General features: G+C 38.4%; 2 protein-coding genes across 2 annotated transcripts; both read left to right on the top strand.

Moving 5' to 3' along the window:
- Window positions 1-373: 373 nt before the first annotated feature.
- PG985_002348 (uncharacterized protein) lies at window positions 374-1,767 on the top strand (the record flags this gene model as incomplete). The annotated part of the gene is made up of 5 exons (XM_066822117.1): window positions 374-385; window positions 870-1,102; window positions 1,304-1,437; window positions 1,489-1,629; window positions 1,667-1,767. The coding sequence occupies 5 exons, from the start codon at window positions 374-376 to the stop codon at window positions 1,765-1,767; spliced, it is 621 nt and encodes a 206-aa protein (XP_066689549.1).
- Window positions 1,768-5,880: 4,113 nt separating this feature from the next.
- On the top strand, window positions 5,881-8,966 carry PG985_002347 (Protein BOI2; the record flags this gene model as incomplete). The annotated part of the gene is made up of 3 exons (XM_066822116.1): window positions 5,881-5,941; window positions 6,077-6,220; window positions 6,301-8,966. The coding sequence occupies 3 exons, from the start codon at window positions 5,881-5,883 to the stop codon at window positions 8,964-8,966; spliced, it is 2,871 nt and encodes a 956-aa protein (XP_066689548.1).
- Between the last annotated feature and the right edge of the window lie 11,003 nt (window positions 8,967-19,969).

Raw genomic sequence — 19,969 nt, 5'->3', positions numbered from 1 at the left:
ATTGGCGTGGGCACAGATTGCTGCTGAAAGCCTGGAATTTGATGCGGTTGGTTGAAGCGACCTTGTGCCATATTTGGGGAGTTGTTCGCGGGAGATTGCTGGCCATTTCCTGGTACACTCTGCGCGGACGCAGTATTCGAGTACAGCTGGAACTGTGCTGGGACCGGCGTCAAAGAGGACTGATTCTGTTGCTCTGTGGGTGAGGTCGCACCACCCTGCGAAGCCGGCGACCCGATGTGCGCTGTTGATATTACAGGTGATGGACCAGCCGATGTAGAACTGGGCGCCGATGCTGTTCGACCGAACGACCCATGAGATATATGGGTCCCTGCCTGCAAAGGCGACGAGTTGTTCCGCCGCTGCTGTTGTTGAAATGCCTGTTGCCGTAGGTCGGGAGAACTACTATACGGCATATATGCGGCATTATTGGACATCTGCATTCTCGCAGCAAGTTCTTGGTATTTCTGAATAATATTCTGATTGATTGGCTCTTTGTGGAAGTCCCGGTTCGTCCTGACCATGAAAGAGCCGTTGGGCTGGCGGTGTTGAGCCTGGTCCTCCTTGAACAACTTGTCCATTTGCGAGCCCACCGGTCCGTCAGTGATACCACACGTCCGCCTGGAAGCTCTAAAAACGATGGTCTGTAGGACCGTTGAATACAGCTGGAACGTGCTAAGCATCTCATCCACAAGCAACGGGTATCCTAGTTTTCTGTGTTCGTTGTTGACAACCATCCAAAACTGTGTAAGGCGAACCAAGAAGTCCAGTACGGCTCGGACAACGCTGCCGTACTCAGGGAAGGCATTGCGCAGTACGTCGAGGGGTCCAGGGAACTGCACAAGCCAGCTCAGCTGTTCTGAACGGATTAGCGAGTTGCTCTTAAGAATCGTGCTCATCTGTCCAAATGCGCTATCGATCAGAGCAGGATCGTGGATGCCCTGGATATAGAGCTTGTGAGTTTCGCGCGGGCTGGACGACCAAAGGCAGAAGATCTGATGCAGGACGACGAAGAAGATGTCACCATCTTCACACGCTTCCCTCAGAAGTTGGTATCGTGGTCTTTCAACATTCGCCTCCAGAGCTTCAACCCCGCCACTCTGCCGTATTTGCCCATCGAGAACCGGAAGAGCTTGAAGGGCTTGGAGGAGAGTTAACCTGTAGTACGCATGTCAGCAACCTTAGGCCCTAGCTAAGTAGGGGTCGGCACATCCACCTACCCGGAAACCATTCGGCGTCGCTTCGCTGGGTGTTCTTGTTCTTGACCTGGTACGGAAGGGGTAGTCGCGCTGCCGAATGTAGGCAGACTCGGTGTCGGTGGGGTCTGGAGTGAAGTCCCTGCCGATGCTGCGAGTGATGCTGCAAGAAGTGCCGGCGAAGTCGTCGATGTCGACATAGGTCTCACTTCGCCGCCAGGGGGCGCTATCGACCCATTCGGTAGTGCGTTACCACTCGATGGTTGAGCAACATCAACTGCTTCCACGCGGACAGGAATCACTTCGGAACGCGCTTCAGTGGTGCTTGGTGGAGGGTTCGCAGGTGCACCATTCGAGGGGCTGGGCGCTTCATACGGTATTACTGACACCGCAGGACTTGGCTCGTCACTTGGGGCCGGGGAGGGAAGCACGGCAGGTGCAGTTGACACCCTACAAAAGACACGCAATGTTAGTTTATATTCATCGCAAGTACGAAGAAGCCGAAGGTGGAAAGTTTGAACAAGAAACCCAGGACGGCAAGGAGGGTGATCTTACGATGCGACGGTTTGGATAGGTGCAGACGGCGGAAGTGAAGGCAAAGGTTGAACCGACGCAGGCTGCTTCGAGGACGATGAAGTAACAGTTTGCTTGTCGCGTGGTGGTTGTAGGGCTTGCTTTGCGACGGGATTGGCAGCCTGGGCGGGTTGAGTAAATGTTGGTTTCGGAGCAGGGCGAGGCGTGGGCTTTGAGGCGCCCACGCCGTACATCCACGAAGGCCTACGCCCGCCTATAAACCTCTCGACGGTCGAGTTCGACGCGGCAATCTGTTGGTGATGAGTTGGGGCAGAGCCCGAGGCCCTGCGCGATGCAGACGATTGTTGCCCCCCAGCAGGCGCCATGGATTCACACATTCATTGCAGTTTGGTACAGTTCTTCCGGTTCCAACCGTGTCAAGTGGTCAAGTGGTCAATTCGCCGCCTGCCAAATGCGACAGGAGTATCGTGTCGGGATGTCGCGCGTGCTGTCTTAGTCTTACGTACTTGTACTGCTGCCGTCGAAGCTGCAGGTCTCGTCTGGCACCGCCAGCGAGCTAATTGGGGTATTTGTCGTAGAAAAGAGAAGGAAGATTCATTCGCATGGGCGCTTTCTGACCGGACCAGAGTACTTCGCACGTTGACATACGCGATGCGCGCTTTTATCTGGAAGGTTTGCGGCCAGCAAGTTTCAATGACTCAACGCCGTTGAATGTTTGAAGAAGACCATCGCTGGATTCAATTTTCATGCGGAGAGAGAAGTGTGACGCACGCCAGCCCAATCTGCAAAAAGTCTGGTAGGTATATGTACGGGACATGGGATCTTTCCTGCATTGGATTGAATGCAGGCGCGCGTGATTTGGTTTAGTTGTTTGCGCCTGCTGGAGTCTGGTTGAGGCTCTCAGCTCTCTCACGCACTTGAGTCTCAACATCGCCTCTATTGCTACCTCACTACCTTCTCACCCCAAACCCTACCTACCTCTCTGTAACATGCTGGTCATTGGTGTTGGCTCGGCTGGAGCGGGTGCGCGGGCTGGCGGGCCTTTGCGCCCAAGTCCCTCACCTTGCATCCACACTTTGCCTCTTTCACTCATAGCCGCGTTCGGGGAGTTGGGACGGAGGGTCCCTCAGTACATAGGTCCCTGTTTGACCGGTCAGCGTCAACCAGTCCATCTGGGATCTATCAGATGCACTCCATCCATCATTGGCGAGATTCTTCACTGAAGTATGTAGCCCTATCGATTGGTTATACTTATCGATCTAAACTGGGGGTAAGGGTGAAGGGAATGTCTAACTTAACCCAACGTCCTGCGTCGCCATGACGGTAGACTTCTACAAAATACACGTGCAATTGAGCGTCGTAGTGTCTTTCTTTCCAGGAATGTAGCAGGCTGCGGGAGTGAGAGGCCATACAGTAGGTATGCGGTGCTTACACGGCGAAGTGCTTCAGGCACATGTAAATAGAGCAGCCTGCTTGTATAGCTAAGGTATATGGTGGGCAACTAAAACGACCAGTCTTGGCCATGGTCAGCTCCATACAGAATGTCACGTGCACAGGCGATAGAAGCATTGATGGTATTCCCTACATACCTAACCTTGTACCTATTTGACCTCCTGTTCCGCCGGATTGATTCCGCCATGTAAGCCACATAATCTCCAGTTCCTTCACAGTCCTGTATAATGTAGGCATGTATTTACAGCTGGGTCGCGTTTGCAAACAAAACGCGGAGCTCCCGATCCGGATGGAAATAGCCAGGTAGAGATGGACCCGTTGTTTGCCCTCGGATTACCAAGTTACACGACATCACCAACCGAGACTACGTTGTTTTGGCCAGGATCACAGCACCACGCAACACGTTGAAGGTGAAAATACAGCGAGCTCAGCAGAGAGAAGATCTTGCCATGTGTCCAGTACCAAAAATACAAGCAATCAAATACCATCCCAGACGTATCCTGACACTATAGCGAGGACCAGCGACTTTACCAACATGGGCACTCAACAAAGAGAGAGGTGTTCAACCCCAAGACTGCACGAGACCGGTTGGTCACGGTGGTGGTTGCTCTAGGATACTTGAGCTGTTATTGTCTTCTGCCCTCGTCCAAGCGAAGTGGGCAACGCTTGAGGGCTGCAGATGTTACTTGGTGTGCACTTTTTACCTTTTCTTCTAGAGACATGAGAGAGTCCGAACTCATACCTACCAACCAAGGACCCATTGCCATCCTGCCGAACTGCTCGACATTGATGTAAATGATGGCCCTTCTTCGCAGCGCTGAGGCCATAGGATCACCATCCTTTGTTCAACGTTACCAGTAAAAATCTTGTCAAGCCAGTCTGATAGTCATTATCAATCTCCCAGGGCACCGCAATCTTGCTGGCACCCACATCTCGAAGCACCCATGGTTTGGTTTGGGGGCTCGTCTTCTTGCACAGGCTCGGATATAGAGTGACTGGAATGTCTGAGCAATTAGAAGCGGGTAGATGCATGAAGCAGAGGATGCTGAAGCGATTGCCTATCGAGTGTCTCTGTTTGGAATCCATCGCTGGACTGGACATGGAGAGCAGAGAGTAAGCATGTACCCAACCTAGCCGCGTACCTGATCTGCCGGTGAGCTTATGACCCCGCCACGATAGGTCGGCAATCCCTCCTAAGGCGTGACTAACGGACATAGCACCCAAGCCATTTAATTCGCCCATGCTGGCGGGCTTTGGACTTGCAGCATCTTCTGTTCGCTTAGGAGCCGACGAGTGCAGCTTATCCTTGTCTCGGGGTTGAGTGTGTCCTCTATCAAGTGATGATACTCGAAAACCTAATAACTGATAGCAAATGCACAGCGTCCAATGAGAGGTCTCGGAGGCATGTACCAGAGTCCGGACTCAACAGTGCCTGGGTGCTATCAAAACGGACACAGAACCCCATAATGGGAGGTGGTCCGTCGAGGAGAGTCAGAAGTGGGGAGGAACATTCAGACATTTGATTAAAGCATGGGCAGCCGAGCGCTAGGTGTTGCCCTACCAGGGAATAAATAATACTTGGCTTTCAGGGCGGACCTGGGTAGAGGCACAGGTACCCTAAGCTGAATCACCCCACCTGTACCAGCAGCCCAAGTCCGGCCCCTCACGACTGGACAACTCACTGTTGTTTTCGACTCGAGTACTTGGCGGTTGGTGCATAGCACTGGACATCAGCTTGCTCCTTCTCTAATGGCTGGATGGACCAAGTGTGTACAGTAGGTACCGGCTTGCAAGGCCTGTTCTGTTACGCATGTGTCTGTCGGTCCCGTCAGCAATCCCAATCTTCATCGACCATCCCACCCTTTCTGCCTTGAAATTTCTCAACATCACACTGCTGCACATCCGCGTGTAGTTGCACCCGTCCCAAGAGCCCCTTCCCCCTCCTGGGGTCAAACGATGTGAATACAGCTGGTGGGCCAAACGGATATTTGTAGCGCCCAGTGTGACGTGACATTGACACTTGACGGCAGAAGCAGTTCCGCCTCCTGCCCCCCGTCATTTCTCAATCGAATCAATCCTCTGTCCTTTTTTCGCATTCGAGGCTTCCGCACTTGTTGCCATAACACAGTCGTAGCGACATATACCGGGTCCAAACACCACAACTACGGGGACCGAATCCCAATCCTAGCAAGCGACGCGAAGAGGGAAAAAAGAAACACTCGACCCCAACGGCCCAAACGTGGCTCGACACAAGGGACACCAAACTTGCCCGACTTCCACGTCCTCACAGCCTATTTACTGTCCGGGTCCACGGCCGTGGCTGCGATCCTCAATGCCCCCTTCAATGCATTCAACCCGTCGATGAAACATTGAGCGAATCAAACGCCGAGCAGCAACGCCATTCTCGACCGACACGATTGTTATTGCTTGTTATCGGCCTTGCATGCATTTGGGCTTGCGACAGACAAGCACAATACACTCGACGGAACCTCACGTCGCTCACTCCCTCAGGCTCGGTTAGGCCAGCTGGTGTGTGAGCGCTTCCGACCGACAAACTCCCGACGACCTCTCCGACGCTGATGCCACTTTTTGGTGTCGCATTCGTTCATATTATCGGCGCCTACGCCTCCTTCCACCAAACATCTTAGGGCAAACCTGAAAGGCGATCTTTTGGGGCTTCCATATTTGAAGGAAACAAAAGATGGCGTCACGATCAGAGTTCCAGGCAAAACCCGAGGTGGGCGACATTCTTGTGGTCATTCGTAAGTGGCCTCTCTTGTCTCACAAATCATATCCATCGAATCGCCTCCTGGGAAATTCAATATATCAAAATATCGCCCCATCAGCGGAGCGCTTGTTGTCGCTATATGCACCAATTTGTTAACCATCTATCACAGACGACTTCATAGCTAGGAGCTCCGACGAGTTGAGTTTGGCAAAAGGAGACCGTATTAAATTAATCGAGCGCGACGACGAATTTGGTGATGGCTGGTTCTTGGGCAAGCACTTAAACAACGACAACAGTGGACTATTTCCAGAAGGTTCGTGCTTGTCTTTGACTGCGATTCCGTCCAACAATATGGCACTTGAATCTGTATGTTAACATGGCCATCTGCCGCAGTTTACACTCGACCTGCACCCAGAGGTATAACATCCACAACGACAGCACCCAAAGCTACTCCGTCGGTCCAACCTGCAACCACCAATGGAGGGACAAACCTGTCAGTGAAAGCTGCCCCCGCGACAAGCGATGTACGCCCTGCTACATCCCATGCGCCCTCGGCCAAAACCGACCCTGTGACTCTACCCTTGAACTCGGCGAAGTCAGATGGCAAGCCTCTGGCACATGCTACTTCAAATCCGTTGAGCGGCACCAGGAGCATATCAGGAGGCTCGGCGGGTCGCTTGGGGGGCCATGGGCAAAGCCAAGACAGCCCTGTTCTCCATGAAACTCTGACAGTCATCGACGAACATATGAACGATTTGCATGGGAAACCGAACAGCAGAGCCCTTCACGCCGCCAACGATTCGAGTAGCGAGTACAGCGCCCCACTGCAGGACCGCCTTTCCTACATACAAGGCGAAGAGACAGACGAGGAGGAGGAGGATGTACATACGCGGGCACAGGTCGAGTTATGGACCTGTGACGATGTGGCCGAGTACTTGTTCACCATTGGTGTTGACAAGAAACACTGTGAAGTTTTCCGCGACCAAGAAATTACCGGCGAGGTCCTACTCGCCATGGACCAGTCCTCGCTTTTCCTCAAAGCGTTTGATCTAGGCTCCGTAGGCCGAAGATTGAAGACGTGGCAGAAAGTCAAGAACTTGCAAGATGAGGTCAATGGAGTTGTGTTGGCTCGGAGGAACACTGCGTCGCACGGAAGCGACGCTGGAAGCGAAGGTTCAAGAATGCGCAGTCGGACTAATACTCTAACTAATGCGAACAAAATGGGCTCTATTGACCAGAGCAGGCGATTATCTCAGTCAACATCCAAGGGTGACTCCATCAGTCCCATGACACCAATGTCCCCTCATCTTTTGCAAGACAGTCCGACTCGGGCATCACATCAAAAGAGGCCCTCCGCTGCCTCTGTTCGAGACCTGCATCATTCGCGGCGTCATTCATCCACGGACTACCGTCTTACAGGCACTACCGTGACGAGCGGCAGTTCAAAGATGTCTGCAGCAGGTCCCCTAGCTCAGAAGGAGCCAACTCACAGGAAGCAGCCTTCGTTCGATCGCAATTGGACTATGGGTGGGGCGTCAACGACGTCTTCCGTTCCTGCGCGTCCCCTGTCATCAACAGGGCCCCTTGATATGACCATCTCAGCGGACAGCGATGCAGGTGTTCCCAGTCTAGACCTTGACCGTGGTTATTTCTCAGGCACCGAGGTGGATGGTCGCAACAAACGCAACACGCTCAAAAAGCGGGGCGACAGTATCGCAGGTCATTCACAGAAGGGAAGCTATGCAGAAGAGCAGCGCGTAAGAAGTGCGACAGCTCTTTCTCGGCATTCCCGGTTTGGAAGTGTCGATTCATCCCGAGATCCGCCAACTGCCGCCCAGATGTACTATGGCAGATCTGCGTCGCAGAGAAGGACATCAACAGCGACCACGGACTCATTCCGCCCTGTACCACCAATGAAGGACGCACCTGCGCCGACCGTGACCAAATTAAGCAATGGTGAAGTCGAGGGAAGCCCTCCGCCCATTTCCCCTGCCAATCGACAAGGATTGCACGGTGACTGGCTTGCCAAGCCTGCCAAGATGTCTGGTTTCAGTGGCCTGCGTGCTATATCGGATGCTGTGACTGGAACCGAGAGAGCGAAGCTTGCGTCGCCGAGTGATGCTTCTCTACGAGACTCTGCGAAGACCGGATCGAGTACGCCATCCGGGAAGCCGAGCCTCGAGTTGGAGTCGCCTGGCCTTGCCAAGAGCCCGCTTTCCGCCACTGGGAGTCAAAACCGCAAGGCGGCCAAGCAGAAGACGAAACAGGAGACGAGTGCCTATCAAAGAGGATTGCTCAAAATCGGGCCTCGGGAAGCTGTCAAGGATGCCGATTACAGTGGCTGGATGAAGAAGAAAAACAGCAATCTTATGACGACGTGGAAACCAAGACTGTTTGTTCTCAAGGGACGGCGTCTGTCTTACTTCTATTCCGAGGACGACACAGAAGAGAAGGGCCTTATCGACATATCCTTCCATCGTGTTCTCCCTGCGGATACCGACCGATTAACGGGACTTCATGCCACCATCACGGGTGCTAGTAACACTCCTGTGACGCCGGCTGACAGTAACCTTGGCTCGGAGACACTGGAGAAGGGCGACGATTCCATGTTCATCTTCAAGCTGATGCCACCCCGGGCTGGTCTATCGCGAGCCGTGAACTTCACCAAACCGACGGTGCATTATTTCGCGTGTTCCAACTTGAAGCAAGGTCGCCTGTGGATGGCTGCGTTGATGAAGGCGACTATTGATCGCGACGACACAAAGCCTATGACATCGACCTACCAGCAAAAGACGATATCACTTACCAAGGCCCGTCAAATGCGCCATCGGCCACCCGCGTTGATGGGCCTCGAAGAAAAGGCAGAAGGCCCTGCGTCTCCAGAGGGTGACGAGGAGAAGCAAAATGGCCTCGGTATTTCTTTTGGCGAAGTCGACAGTGCCGTCTCAGGTTTAGAAAAGCTTGGCCTCCAGCGCATGGAAAGTGCGAGCGCCCGTAAGGCTGCTTTCGAGGAGAAAGGTGGCAGCTTGTCCTTCGTCTCGTCTCCACAGAGCGCATAAGGCTTATCGGAGCTCAAAGCCCATGCATGACCTACTACTGCTCCCCGGCGACTAAGACGGAACACTCTTGGTAAACTTCTTGATTGTTCTTATAAACGTAATCTTCTTTGTGTCATATACGACAGCAAAACGAGCAGGCATCCACGCATATTTCGGCAATAGTACCCATTCCCTTTTGCGGAAGCCTCTGAGAGAGCTCCTTTCTGGAGTGTGTTTTCCTTTCATACTGTGCTCATATATCGGCATGACAACACTGCAGTCGCAGCAATATTCCCTTTTCCTTTATGCTCTTTTTCTATGTTAGTATTCCCTGGCTTCTGCTGCCTGGGTCCCATGTGCCTAATTCCATGGCAACGAATCAACAAAACGGCACTCGAGACACATGCACGATGGGCATCGCAGCCAGATTCCAATTGAGATGTTGAGAAGATTGCCCTTAGAGTTGTTGCTGGTTTCTGGAATGTCTTATGAATTGGCAAAACGTCGCAAATGAGTTTTTGCCAAGACCTCAAAGGACGACGAGGTCTATGAAGGGAGGGGAAAACAGGGGAGACGAGGCACATGGTACAGGGTTCTTGTGTGTTCCTGGTTTCGTCAAATCTTTGGGCTCAGGATGAAAGTAAGGCACGCTGTCCCTCTTCAGTGTACTTGCCTTATTCCCAAGGACAGGACGGGACAGGACCGGGGCAGCGTACGTGTGTTTTTTGCAGGAGGCACACAGTATGCCTGAAGTTTGGGAGACAAGGATGACAGAGACAAACCAATACCAGGTGGCCAAGAACCATTCAACTGTGCGTGTCGGCTGTCCAAAGACTACCTACAGACGACAAATAGATCAGCCCTGAACATAAGTCTGAACAACAATCCTAGTTGCCTATCCTTTTCCCTTTCTTCGCCTAGTAAGCAATGGTTGAGGGGCCTCGTGACCAAACGGCCGCCCTGCGTATGTCAATGCCGACAGCTCTTTTGTCCCAACTGATGGACGATAGAAATACCGGTAGCATAATAGAAGATAGTACTACTACTACTCGTACCTGCTGCTGCCTCATTAATATGTTTAAATTCCTTCCGAAGGTAGTAGTCTCCATACTTCAATCAGCGGTAGGTGAGGATCGTTGTTGGCATGGCTACTGGTGGTAGCGGAGATGTAACGGTTCCTTTGTTCAACCTGGTCATGTGCGCTCTTCGATTTCAAGGCTTCCCCATGAGCTTGGGCGGCGGTCAGGGTGGGATTCGCTTCCAACAGCTGGCCAGCCACTTGATATGTAGAGCAGTGTAGACGATCCTGAAGCCTGATCGTCCGGTAAAGTGAGGCGATGCGTTATAAACAGCAGTTGTAGGGGTTTGCCATTGTTCATGTCTGTGTGATGTGCTGTTTTGTCGAGGACGAGGTCTTGTAGGAAGAAAGGGCAGGGGAAAGGGAACTATTTTGGGTGGGGGAGCGCGCGTTTCCGTGACCCAAGCCAAAGGAATATTTCTCTCTCACTTTACCACTTTTGGGCTAATTGGTATCTAGTATTGTCGTCTTCGAGTAGCATTCCTGGCGTGTATGTCGAGTAAACTCAGGAATGCGCGTTCATATGCCATACGTTCCTAGCGGTGGCCTGGAGATTGATACTGACCAGCAGCGGGATGTTTGGGCAGCAATCAAGAAAAGGAGATGGGGAAGGTTCTCAAGGTCTTATCTGGTACAATTCTTGTCGCAAAATCTCTCGTTTTAGCTTCAAGGGCATGTGGTTCTTCTCACGGCGGAGGCCCCTGTGGCAGGGCTGGATCGACGATGATATGCGAGATGCTGTTTCGGGGGATTATCGAGTTTCTCCACACAGATATCTGCCGAGAGCATCGAGGAGCCTGGTGGTGTGCCCGTGCCAACCTGGGAGACCCGGGGTTTTGGCTGTCGGGAGGAAATCGCCCGAGTCGTGTCCCCATGGTCGGGGGGCAGGCATGGTAACGTTGAAGCCAAGGACGGGGTTGGAGATGACTTCGGGAAGGGGCTCCTTGGGAACAAACGCCCGGAAGGCACGCGACCAGATAGATACACACCTTCACAATGGGGTTTTCTATTGTGGATGTCCTTAAGACCCGACCATGGTAGAAATATCTTTCTTAGTGAGTCGGCAAAGAGCCGAGAGATATCGGATACGGGCCCTGGCAGGTACGCGTCCAGGGTCGCCTTCGGCCCGAAACCCAGAAGACGATTGCCTTCATTTCGATTGGAATTGATTGCTCTTTTGATTTACTGGATACCTCGAAGGGAGCCATGGGCAATAAGCGGCGAGCTTAGACGGTCCGTCTACATAAAAATGGGACAAACAGATCGTGATGACAGCCACGGGGAATGGAGAAGGAGCTGCTACGCATCTCCGACTTGGAGTAGTCAACGCACTCATGACGAAGTCGCAATGCTTCCCAAGGAGTTCTAGGCGCGTCTGAAGGAGCCCGTAGATGAGTTGGCAATGCCTGTGCTTGGTATCATATGGTTTTTATTTGTGTTTTCACGCGGATACTCTCCACGGCAGCTTCCCTCGATCGTATGTTTCAGCATTAGCTACTCCGATCACCAAGAGAGATCAAGAAGTGATCGTCGTAGGCGTGGCGTCCTTGCGTGCCATTGTGAGCAAGCAAGCGAGCAAGCAACGTAAGCAAGCACCTTCACATATAGGAACAGGCAGCAAGTGAGGCGCTCGCGATTTGATAGGCCCGAACCCGACGAACGACACAAAAAGAAACGCTTCTCCTCCTTTTATGAAAGAAAGCGGTCAGCAGCGCATCATACAGCGAATGGATCTGCCGTCGATGCCGTGAGTTGGCGATGATGTTTAACAACTTCAAGCTTGACCGACACATCAGGAATGCACCTCGACAGGGGGGCGTCTTTGCTGACTTGTGACCTGCGCGTCCCTCCTTTGCTGCCCCAGGAAGCGCGTGCTTATCATGTGGCTTCGGGTTCCGAGTCCGCTCAGCCGCTTTTCTCTTGGCGAGATCCCCCGGGTTTTCTCATTGGCGTATCGTCAACCAAGTACCTGCGAGTGAGTGAGTCAAAAGGCGAAACAATCCGTCTCTCGCTGTGTGAATGACCCGAGGCTCTCGAGCCCCTATCATTTGCGGCTCAAGCAACGACTGTCTGTCAACTGACATTGGAGGATCCATTGTGGGCTGCGCTGCCAGTGTGAGTCTTGGTTTCTTTTCTTTTTCTTTTTTTTTTTTCCTTCTTTTCGTCTACCTTGGCGCCATTTTAACGTTGCAAAAGCTAGTATCCCGCAAAGTGCCAGGGTCAAGAATAATCTCTCACTGGTCAATGTCCAGGCTCCAGGAGGCCGCAGGGACGGAGTGGTAATCAACGTGCCGTCCCAAAGTACACTTCCCAAAGATGGGCCATTCTCGGGGCGGACGGCTCAGCTCACGTCAAATGCAGTGAAAAAGAGAGAGAAGATGCAAAGATAGATGCCCAATAAGTCTCGCACCATGCATGATGCAGGCAAGTATCTCTGTGCCGACTGATCACCAGCCCCGCAAGTACACAGGTTGAGTACTCAAAGTATGCCGGGCCCTCAAGAAATTCCGATGATGACTTAAAAAGCAACCCCAGTATCCTCTTGATGGAGATGGCGCTGCTATTGGCATAGTACTTCCCGTGAATAATCACCAGGTCGGTTTATCGAATTAAGTGCTATGATTAACGGAATAAACATTATGCCAATAGCACCAAGTGATCCCCGGTATGTACAGTACAACATAATCTGGTGGAAGCAGCGCTTTCGCCATCAAAGGGATAGTACCGCAGCGGTAGGTAGTAGCTGGTAGCCTGTACGGGCTTTACGCCAAGTGGTGGTTGCCTGCCCGCACTTATGACTGCTGCGGCCGGGATAAAAAAAGCTGACAGCTCTTATATCAACTGCCAAGCTGCATGGCCGCAATCCCTTCGTCGTACATGCAGCACAGCACAGGCAACGGTGCATTGTTGATCTTGTAGGCTTGTCTGTTTCAAATACAGAATCTGGGTAGGGATGGCAGTAGGTCCGATGGCCAATGGATGTCCGTGAATGCAACTCACGAAATAAGCTTGTAGTAATCCGACTGGAGTTTCCACTTCGCGGGGATGGAGTTGGCATTCTCGAAGCCCGAAGCCGAAAGGGGGGTGCTCTCTGTTAGTGGTTTCCAGCGCTACATGTGCTGTAACAGTAAGTATGTGCAGGACATGCCTGCTCGAGATTAGCCCCGGCTGGTAAGTTTTCTCATCAACTGGTAGCACCGAGGAGCCCGGCGCCTCGGTGGTGGGCTCTGCCTTGGGGAAGGGGTCGAACACGAAGATGGAAGAGAGCCCGTAATCCTCTTTGGGCAAATTGGATGTCTCTCGCCCGTTGTTTGTCTCGTCAATCTAAGGTGATGTCGAGGTCTAGACCGTTCGGTGGGGTCGGCCTTGCATGCATGAAATGCGGACGTCTAGAAAAAGTCAACCTGCCTACTACCAGTACCTACGCCCTATCACCCCGTAAGAACTGCACGAAGCCTGCCTAGCCTAGGACGGTTATAGAGAGGGATTATTGTAATAATAATAAAAAATTAATATTTATATACTTTATTTATTATTTTTATTATTTTTTATAATTTTTATATTATTTAATTATAAAAATATTTATTTATTTATATAATAAATAATTTTTTTATATAATAAATAATTATTTTAATTATTTATTTTTTATTTTTTTTACTTTTTTTATTTAATTATATATTTTTTTAATCGATTAATTATACTTTGTTTAAAATATTATTAATTATTTATAATTAATAATAATTAAAATTGATTAATAAATTTTTTATAAATTTAAATATTTATTAATTTTTTTATTTATAAATTTTAAATTTAAATATTTATTAATTTTTTTATTTATAATTTCTTATATCGTTAATTCTATTATATAATAAATATTATTTATATCCCGTTTTTTATATCGCTTTTTAAAAATATTAAAAGCTATAATATTATAATCGAAATTACTCTTATTATATTCGAAATAATAAATTTAAATCGATAGTTAATATATTTAGGTTTATTAATCGAGGAATTTAAAAAGTTAATATTATAATAAGATTTTCTTTATAATAATAAACTATTCCCTAATTATATAAAAAGAGGCTTTAATCTAAAGGTAAATAATTTAAATATAATAATTTAATTAATTAAATATTTTTATAAAATTTAAGAAAATAAAATTCTTATATTTTTAAAATAATATAAAGTGAATATTCGTTATTAATTCTTTTACTTTATATCGTTTATTAATATATATTTAAGAAAAATTTATCGTTTTATTAAAATTAAATTTATTCTTTAAAGTAGTTAATTATAATTTATAATTCCAATTATTTAATTATAAATTCCTATCCGTTAGTTATATATTATTATATATTAAATCTTTTTATTAAAGGATAATTTAAAACTTTATTCGATTTACGAATTCTTTATTTACAGCGGCCCGTTCGTTAAATACGTTATTAATATCGGCCCGGTTAATTTTTAAAATATTAAATATATTTATAATAATTATTATTTCTAAAGTTAAAGTATATTTTATAAAATTCGTATTAATAAAAAATATTTAACTTAAATAATATATTTTTTTATTATTAATATAAAAATAAAATATAAAAATGAAAAAACGATTTAAGCTTTTAATTAAAATTGTTAAAAATATAATTTTAAATTTAAATTTATAAAAGATTAAATTAAAGGATTAAAATAATTAAATTTTAAAAAATTCTATAATAATATTATTTATAAAATAATTAATCGTTATTAAATGTTTTTAAAATATAAGGGTTATAAATAAAATATCGATTTAATAATAAAAATTATAAGAAATAATCAATTATAATTAATAATTTCTAAATATATATTATTTAATTTACGATAATAATAATAATAATTATATAAAAATAATTATTTTTATATTAATATTAAAATTAAAAAATTAATATTTTAAATTAAAATTTATATAAATATTTATTTTAATATTATATATTTATTAATATATATCGTCGTTATTCTATTTAAATATATTATCCCGAGATATTTACGTTATTTATTAATAAAACGGGTAATATAAAGATTATATTTTATATATATTAATTATTAATATATATTTTATTATAAAAAATAATAAGATTAATTAATATCGATTCGGTTTAATTAATGTTAATTAGGTTTAATTAATATTATTATAATTTTAATTATTAATTTAACATTTCTTTTATACCTTTAAATATTTCTTTTATTAAAAAGTTTATTATATACTTTATTAAATCTATATAATTATTATCGTTAAATATAATTTATAATTAAACATTAAAAACTTTAATTTTTTAATTAATAAAAATATTTCTTTTTTTATATTCTTTAATAATATATTTTTAATTATTTATAAATTATTTAAACAATAAAATAATTAATTCGATTTTAACTTTATAATATAATTATAATTCCGTTTTAAAATATATATATTTAAAATAAAGTAATATAATAGGATCGAAAGGATAATAATTTAAATTCGTTATATAGAATTATATTATAATAGATTCGTATATATTTAATATATCGGACGGTAAATATATATAATAATCGATTTAATTAATAGATATAATACGTTTTAAAATTATTAAAAGTTCCTAATTAATATATAATTAATAATTAATATCGTTATATAATAAAATATATATATATAATAAATATAACTTCTTTATAATAATATATAAATAATTCTTTTATTTTCGAATTATATATATATTTTATTAATTTATATATAATATAACCTTTTTTTAAATTAATAATATAAAAAGATATAATAACGTTATTTAATTAATAACGTTATTATTATATTAATTTTTATAGATTTATAATTATTTAAAGTAATTTTATAATATAAAATATTAATTATATATATAAAATAAATATTATAATAATATTTTATTTTCTATTTCTTTAAATAGTTTTATAAAAATTAATTTCATTATAATTCGATATATTAATTCACTTTATTTATATTATATAATTAATAATTATAGAATTAAAATTTATAGTTTTATATATATATTAAATATTTAATATCGGCGTTATAAAAAGGGAAAGGTATAAATTATAATAATTCATTCTTTTAAGGTATTAAAAACTTTAAATACCTATTTAATCGATAGTAAAGATAAAGGTAATTTTATTAAATTATATTACGAAATAATTAATAATATATATTAATTATTATAATAATTTCAATATTTTTATTAAATTATATAATTATTAATATATATTTCGAATTTATAAAATATTAAAAATATTATTAAATTATAAAACGTTTTATTTAAATAAATATATTATAATATATTTATTAAATATATTAAAAGAATATATTAATAACTTTATATATTTAAAACTTAAACTTTTTTAATTTATAATAAGTATCGATTAATATTTAATAATTATTATCGAAGGGCTTTTATATTCGATAATATAAGTATAAAAGTTAATTTTAAATTATAATTTAATTTAAATAAAATTATTAAAATATTTTAAATAACGAGTTTATTAAAATATTTAAGTTTATTTTATAATAAATATATAAATAAAGGTTTTTTTATAATATAAATAATATATATATTTAATATAAGTTATTTAATTAAAAATATTTTATTACTTTTTATAATATTATAATAAATTAATTATTATTAAATTATATATATAACTTTATTTTTTATTATAATTTTATTATATCGATATAAATAATAATATATTCTTTATATTATAATATTTTATATAAAGTTTTATCGATAACGATTAAACTAATTATAAAATATATTTTAATAAATTCTTTAAAATTAAGTATTATATTTATTCGTTTTTATTATAATATAATTCTTTAACGTTAAAAATATTAATATAGCGTTTAACGATTTAATTATAAATTAATATTATATATTATAAAAAATATATTAAATATATCGTTAATAATTAACTTTCTATTATATTATAAAATTATAATATTTACTTTATATAATTTAAAGTCGTTTAATAATATTTAAAATATAATAAAAGATATATATTAAAGTATTATATTAAATTAATATAAATTAATTATATTAAAAATAAAATTTTTAAATAATACAAATTTAATTTAAAATATTATATTAAGAAATATATTTATTTTTTTATTATATAATATTTATTAATTATATAAAATTAATATTAATTAAGTACGATTAATAATAATTAAGGAGAATATATAAATAACGTTTAAAATTATTAATTTTTATATTAAAATTATAAAAGAAATAATATTATAAGAAATATATATATTTAATAATAAATAAAATATATTTAATATATTAAATATTATAAAATATATTAAATATTTTAATTAATATTAATTATTTAATTTAAAATATTAAATATTATTAATTTTATTTTTTTATAAAATCCCTTTTTTTATTCCGTTTTTAATAATCTTTATTTTTAATTTTATATTTTAATTATTAATAATAAAGGTATAAAAACCCCTTTTTTTATTCGTATTAATTACTATCGTTTCGGTATTAACGTACTTTTTAGCTATATTATTAAATATCCCTTATTAATTTCAATTAATAATAAGGTTTAATATTTATTATAATTTATATTAATAATTAAATCAATAAATAATATTATAATAATTTAAACGTTATTGCTATTATTTAAAGTTAACTTTTTATTTAAAATAATAATTTCTTTTTCTTTATTATTTATAATTATATATAATTCTTACTTATTCTTTTTATATATATTTTATATTATAATAATTAATATAATAAATAATTTAATAAAAATAAAGAATTTATTATTATTTTTTATAACTTTTTTCTCTTTCCCTTTTCCTTTTATTATTTTTTTTAATTTATATTATTTTTTATTTTATTTTATTTATAATATAAATTTATATTTATACTTTATTAAATTAATAAACGTAAGTTATAATTATATTTATTTATAATAAATATCCTTTCCTTTATATACTTTATTATTTTTAATTATTGTATTTATAATATAAATTATAATATTTAATATATTAATAAAATATTCTTTTTTTAATTTAATAATTAACGATTCGATTTTAATCGTTATCTTTTTTTAATTAAAGTTTATACTTTTTTAAATTTATATTATTAATTTCTTTTATTTTATAAATAATTTTATTATTAATTATATTAATAATAATAAATTTAAATCGATTTATATATAAAGTATTTATATTAAACGTAATAAGCTTAATTTAATACGTTTATAAAATATAATATTACTTCGTTTATAACGTAATACCTTTGGAATCCGTATTAGAAAAATAACGATATATATATATATTAAATTAAGAAAAATTTATTTAATTTAATAGTTAAACTTTAATAAATTTAAGATAATTTATTTAAAATAAACGGCTTTATAAAATTGAAAAGGAAATTAATAATTTAAAACTATTTCTTTATAATAATAATAATAATAATTCGAAATTCGGTTATTATAATTTTATTTTATTTATATATATTATTAAAATATTTATTTTTAATAAAATCGATTAATTTATCGATATATTTATATCGTTATAATAATAAATAATATAAAATAATCCTTTTATTTTAAATTAATTAACCGTCGATATATAATAATATAAACGAAAACAAATTAATAATAAACGACGTTTTATTTATATTATATATTTATAATATATAATTACCGGCGATTATTAAAATTTTTAAATAAATAATCGTTATATATTATATATCCCTTTCCTATATTTCTTTTATAATAAAGTATAAATTATATAATATATCTCGATATATTATAAAATATAATTTATATATTAATATAGGTTATAAAATAAGGTATTAAATAATATTACGAATAAGAAATATTTAATTAATTATAAATATAAATATATAATAATTTTTTAATAGAATTTATTATTATATTATTATTAAAGCTTTTATAATAATATTTTAAATAGATATTAATATTTAAATAAAGTTTATCGTATTTATATTAATATTATTATTATCATTATTATTATTATTAAAAAAAGAGTTATTAAAAAACTCGATAATTTTATAGTTTAATAATAATAAATTAAATAGCGGTAATTCGATATATTTAAATATAAAGGGATTGTATATATCGAGGTAGAATTTATAATATAATGAATAAATAATAATTTTATAATATTATTATTATAAATATATATAAATAAACCTTTCGGATTAAAAGTATATATTTATTAATATAAGAAATAATTTATAATCGATTATATTAAATATATTATTATAAAAGGTCAATAATAAAATAAATAATTAATAATAATTAAAGGGGAAATTAATTAATTAGAAAAAAGGATAAAAGGGTAATAATTCTATAAATATAAGTTTATTATAATATTTTAAAGTTATTTATTTTAAAATAAATAATAAATATATTATATCTTTAATAATAAAATTCCTATATTATTAATTATATTTATATTATAATAATATTAATTAGGATTAATTAATAATATTTAAAGTTAATTAATAATTTTTATATTATTATTTTTTATATTAAATATTATAATACGAAATATATATAATATAATAATAATTTATAAATATATAATATATATAAAATATAATCCTAGTACCTCCTATTTTATTAATAGATATAATAAGTATTTTAAGATAATATATTTAGACGGGATAATTATAATATATATTAATAAATATATAATATTATAATAAATATTTATATAGATTTTTAATTTTTTTTTTTTTTTTTATAATATATATTTCTATATAATTATTATTATTATTATTATAAATTAAATAATATATACTTTAGAATTATTAATTATAATTAATTATTTTTTATAATTTTTATTATTAAATCAATATTTTATTTATAATTTTTATATTTTAAAGGTATTTAAATTATTAATTTATAATAATAAATTAATTTA

The sequence above is a fragment of the Apiospora marii genome, assembly GCF_038362585.1.
Source record: "Apiospora marii strain CBS 49790 chromosome Unknown utg000002l_segment0_segment0, whole genome shotgun sequence".
Taxonomy (NCBI): Eukaryota; Fungi; Ascomycota; class Sordariomycetes; order Amphisphaeriales; family Apiosporaceae; genus Apiospora; species Apiospora marii.
This window is presented reverse-complemented; position numbering and strand designations above follow the sequence as displayed.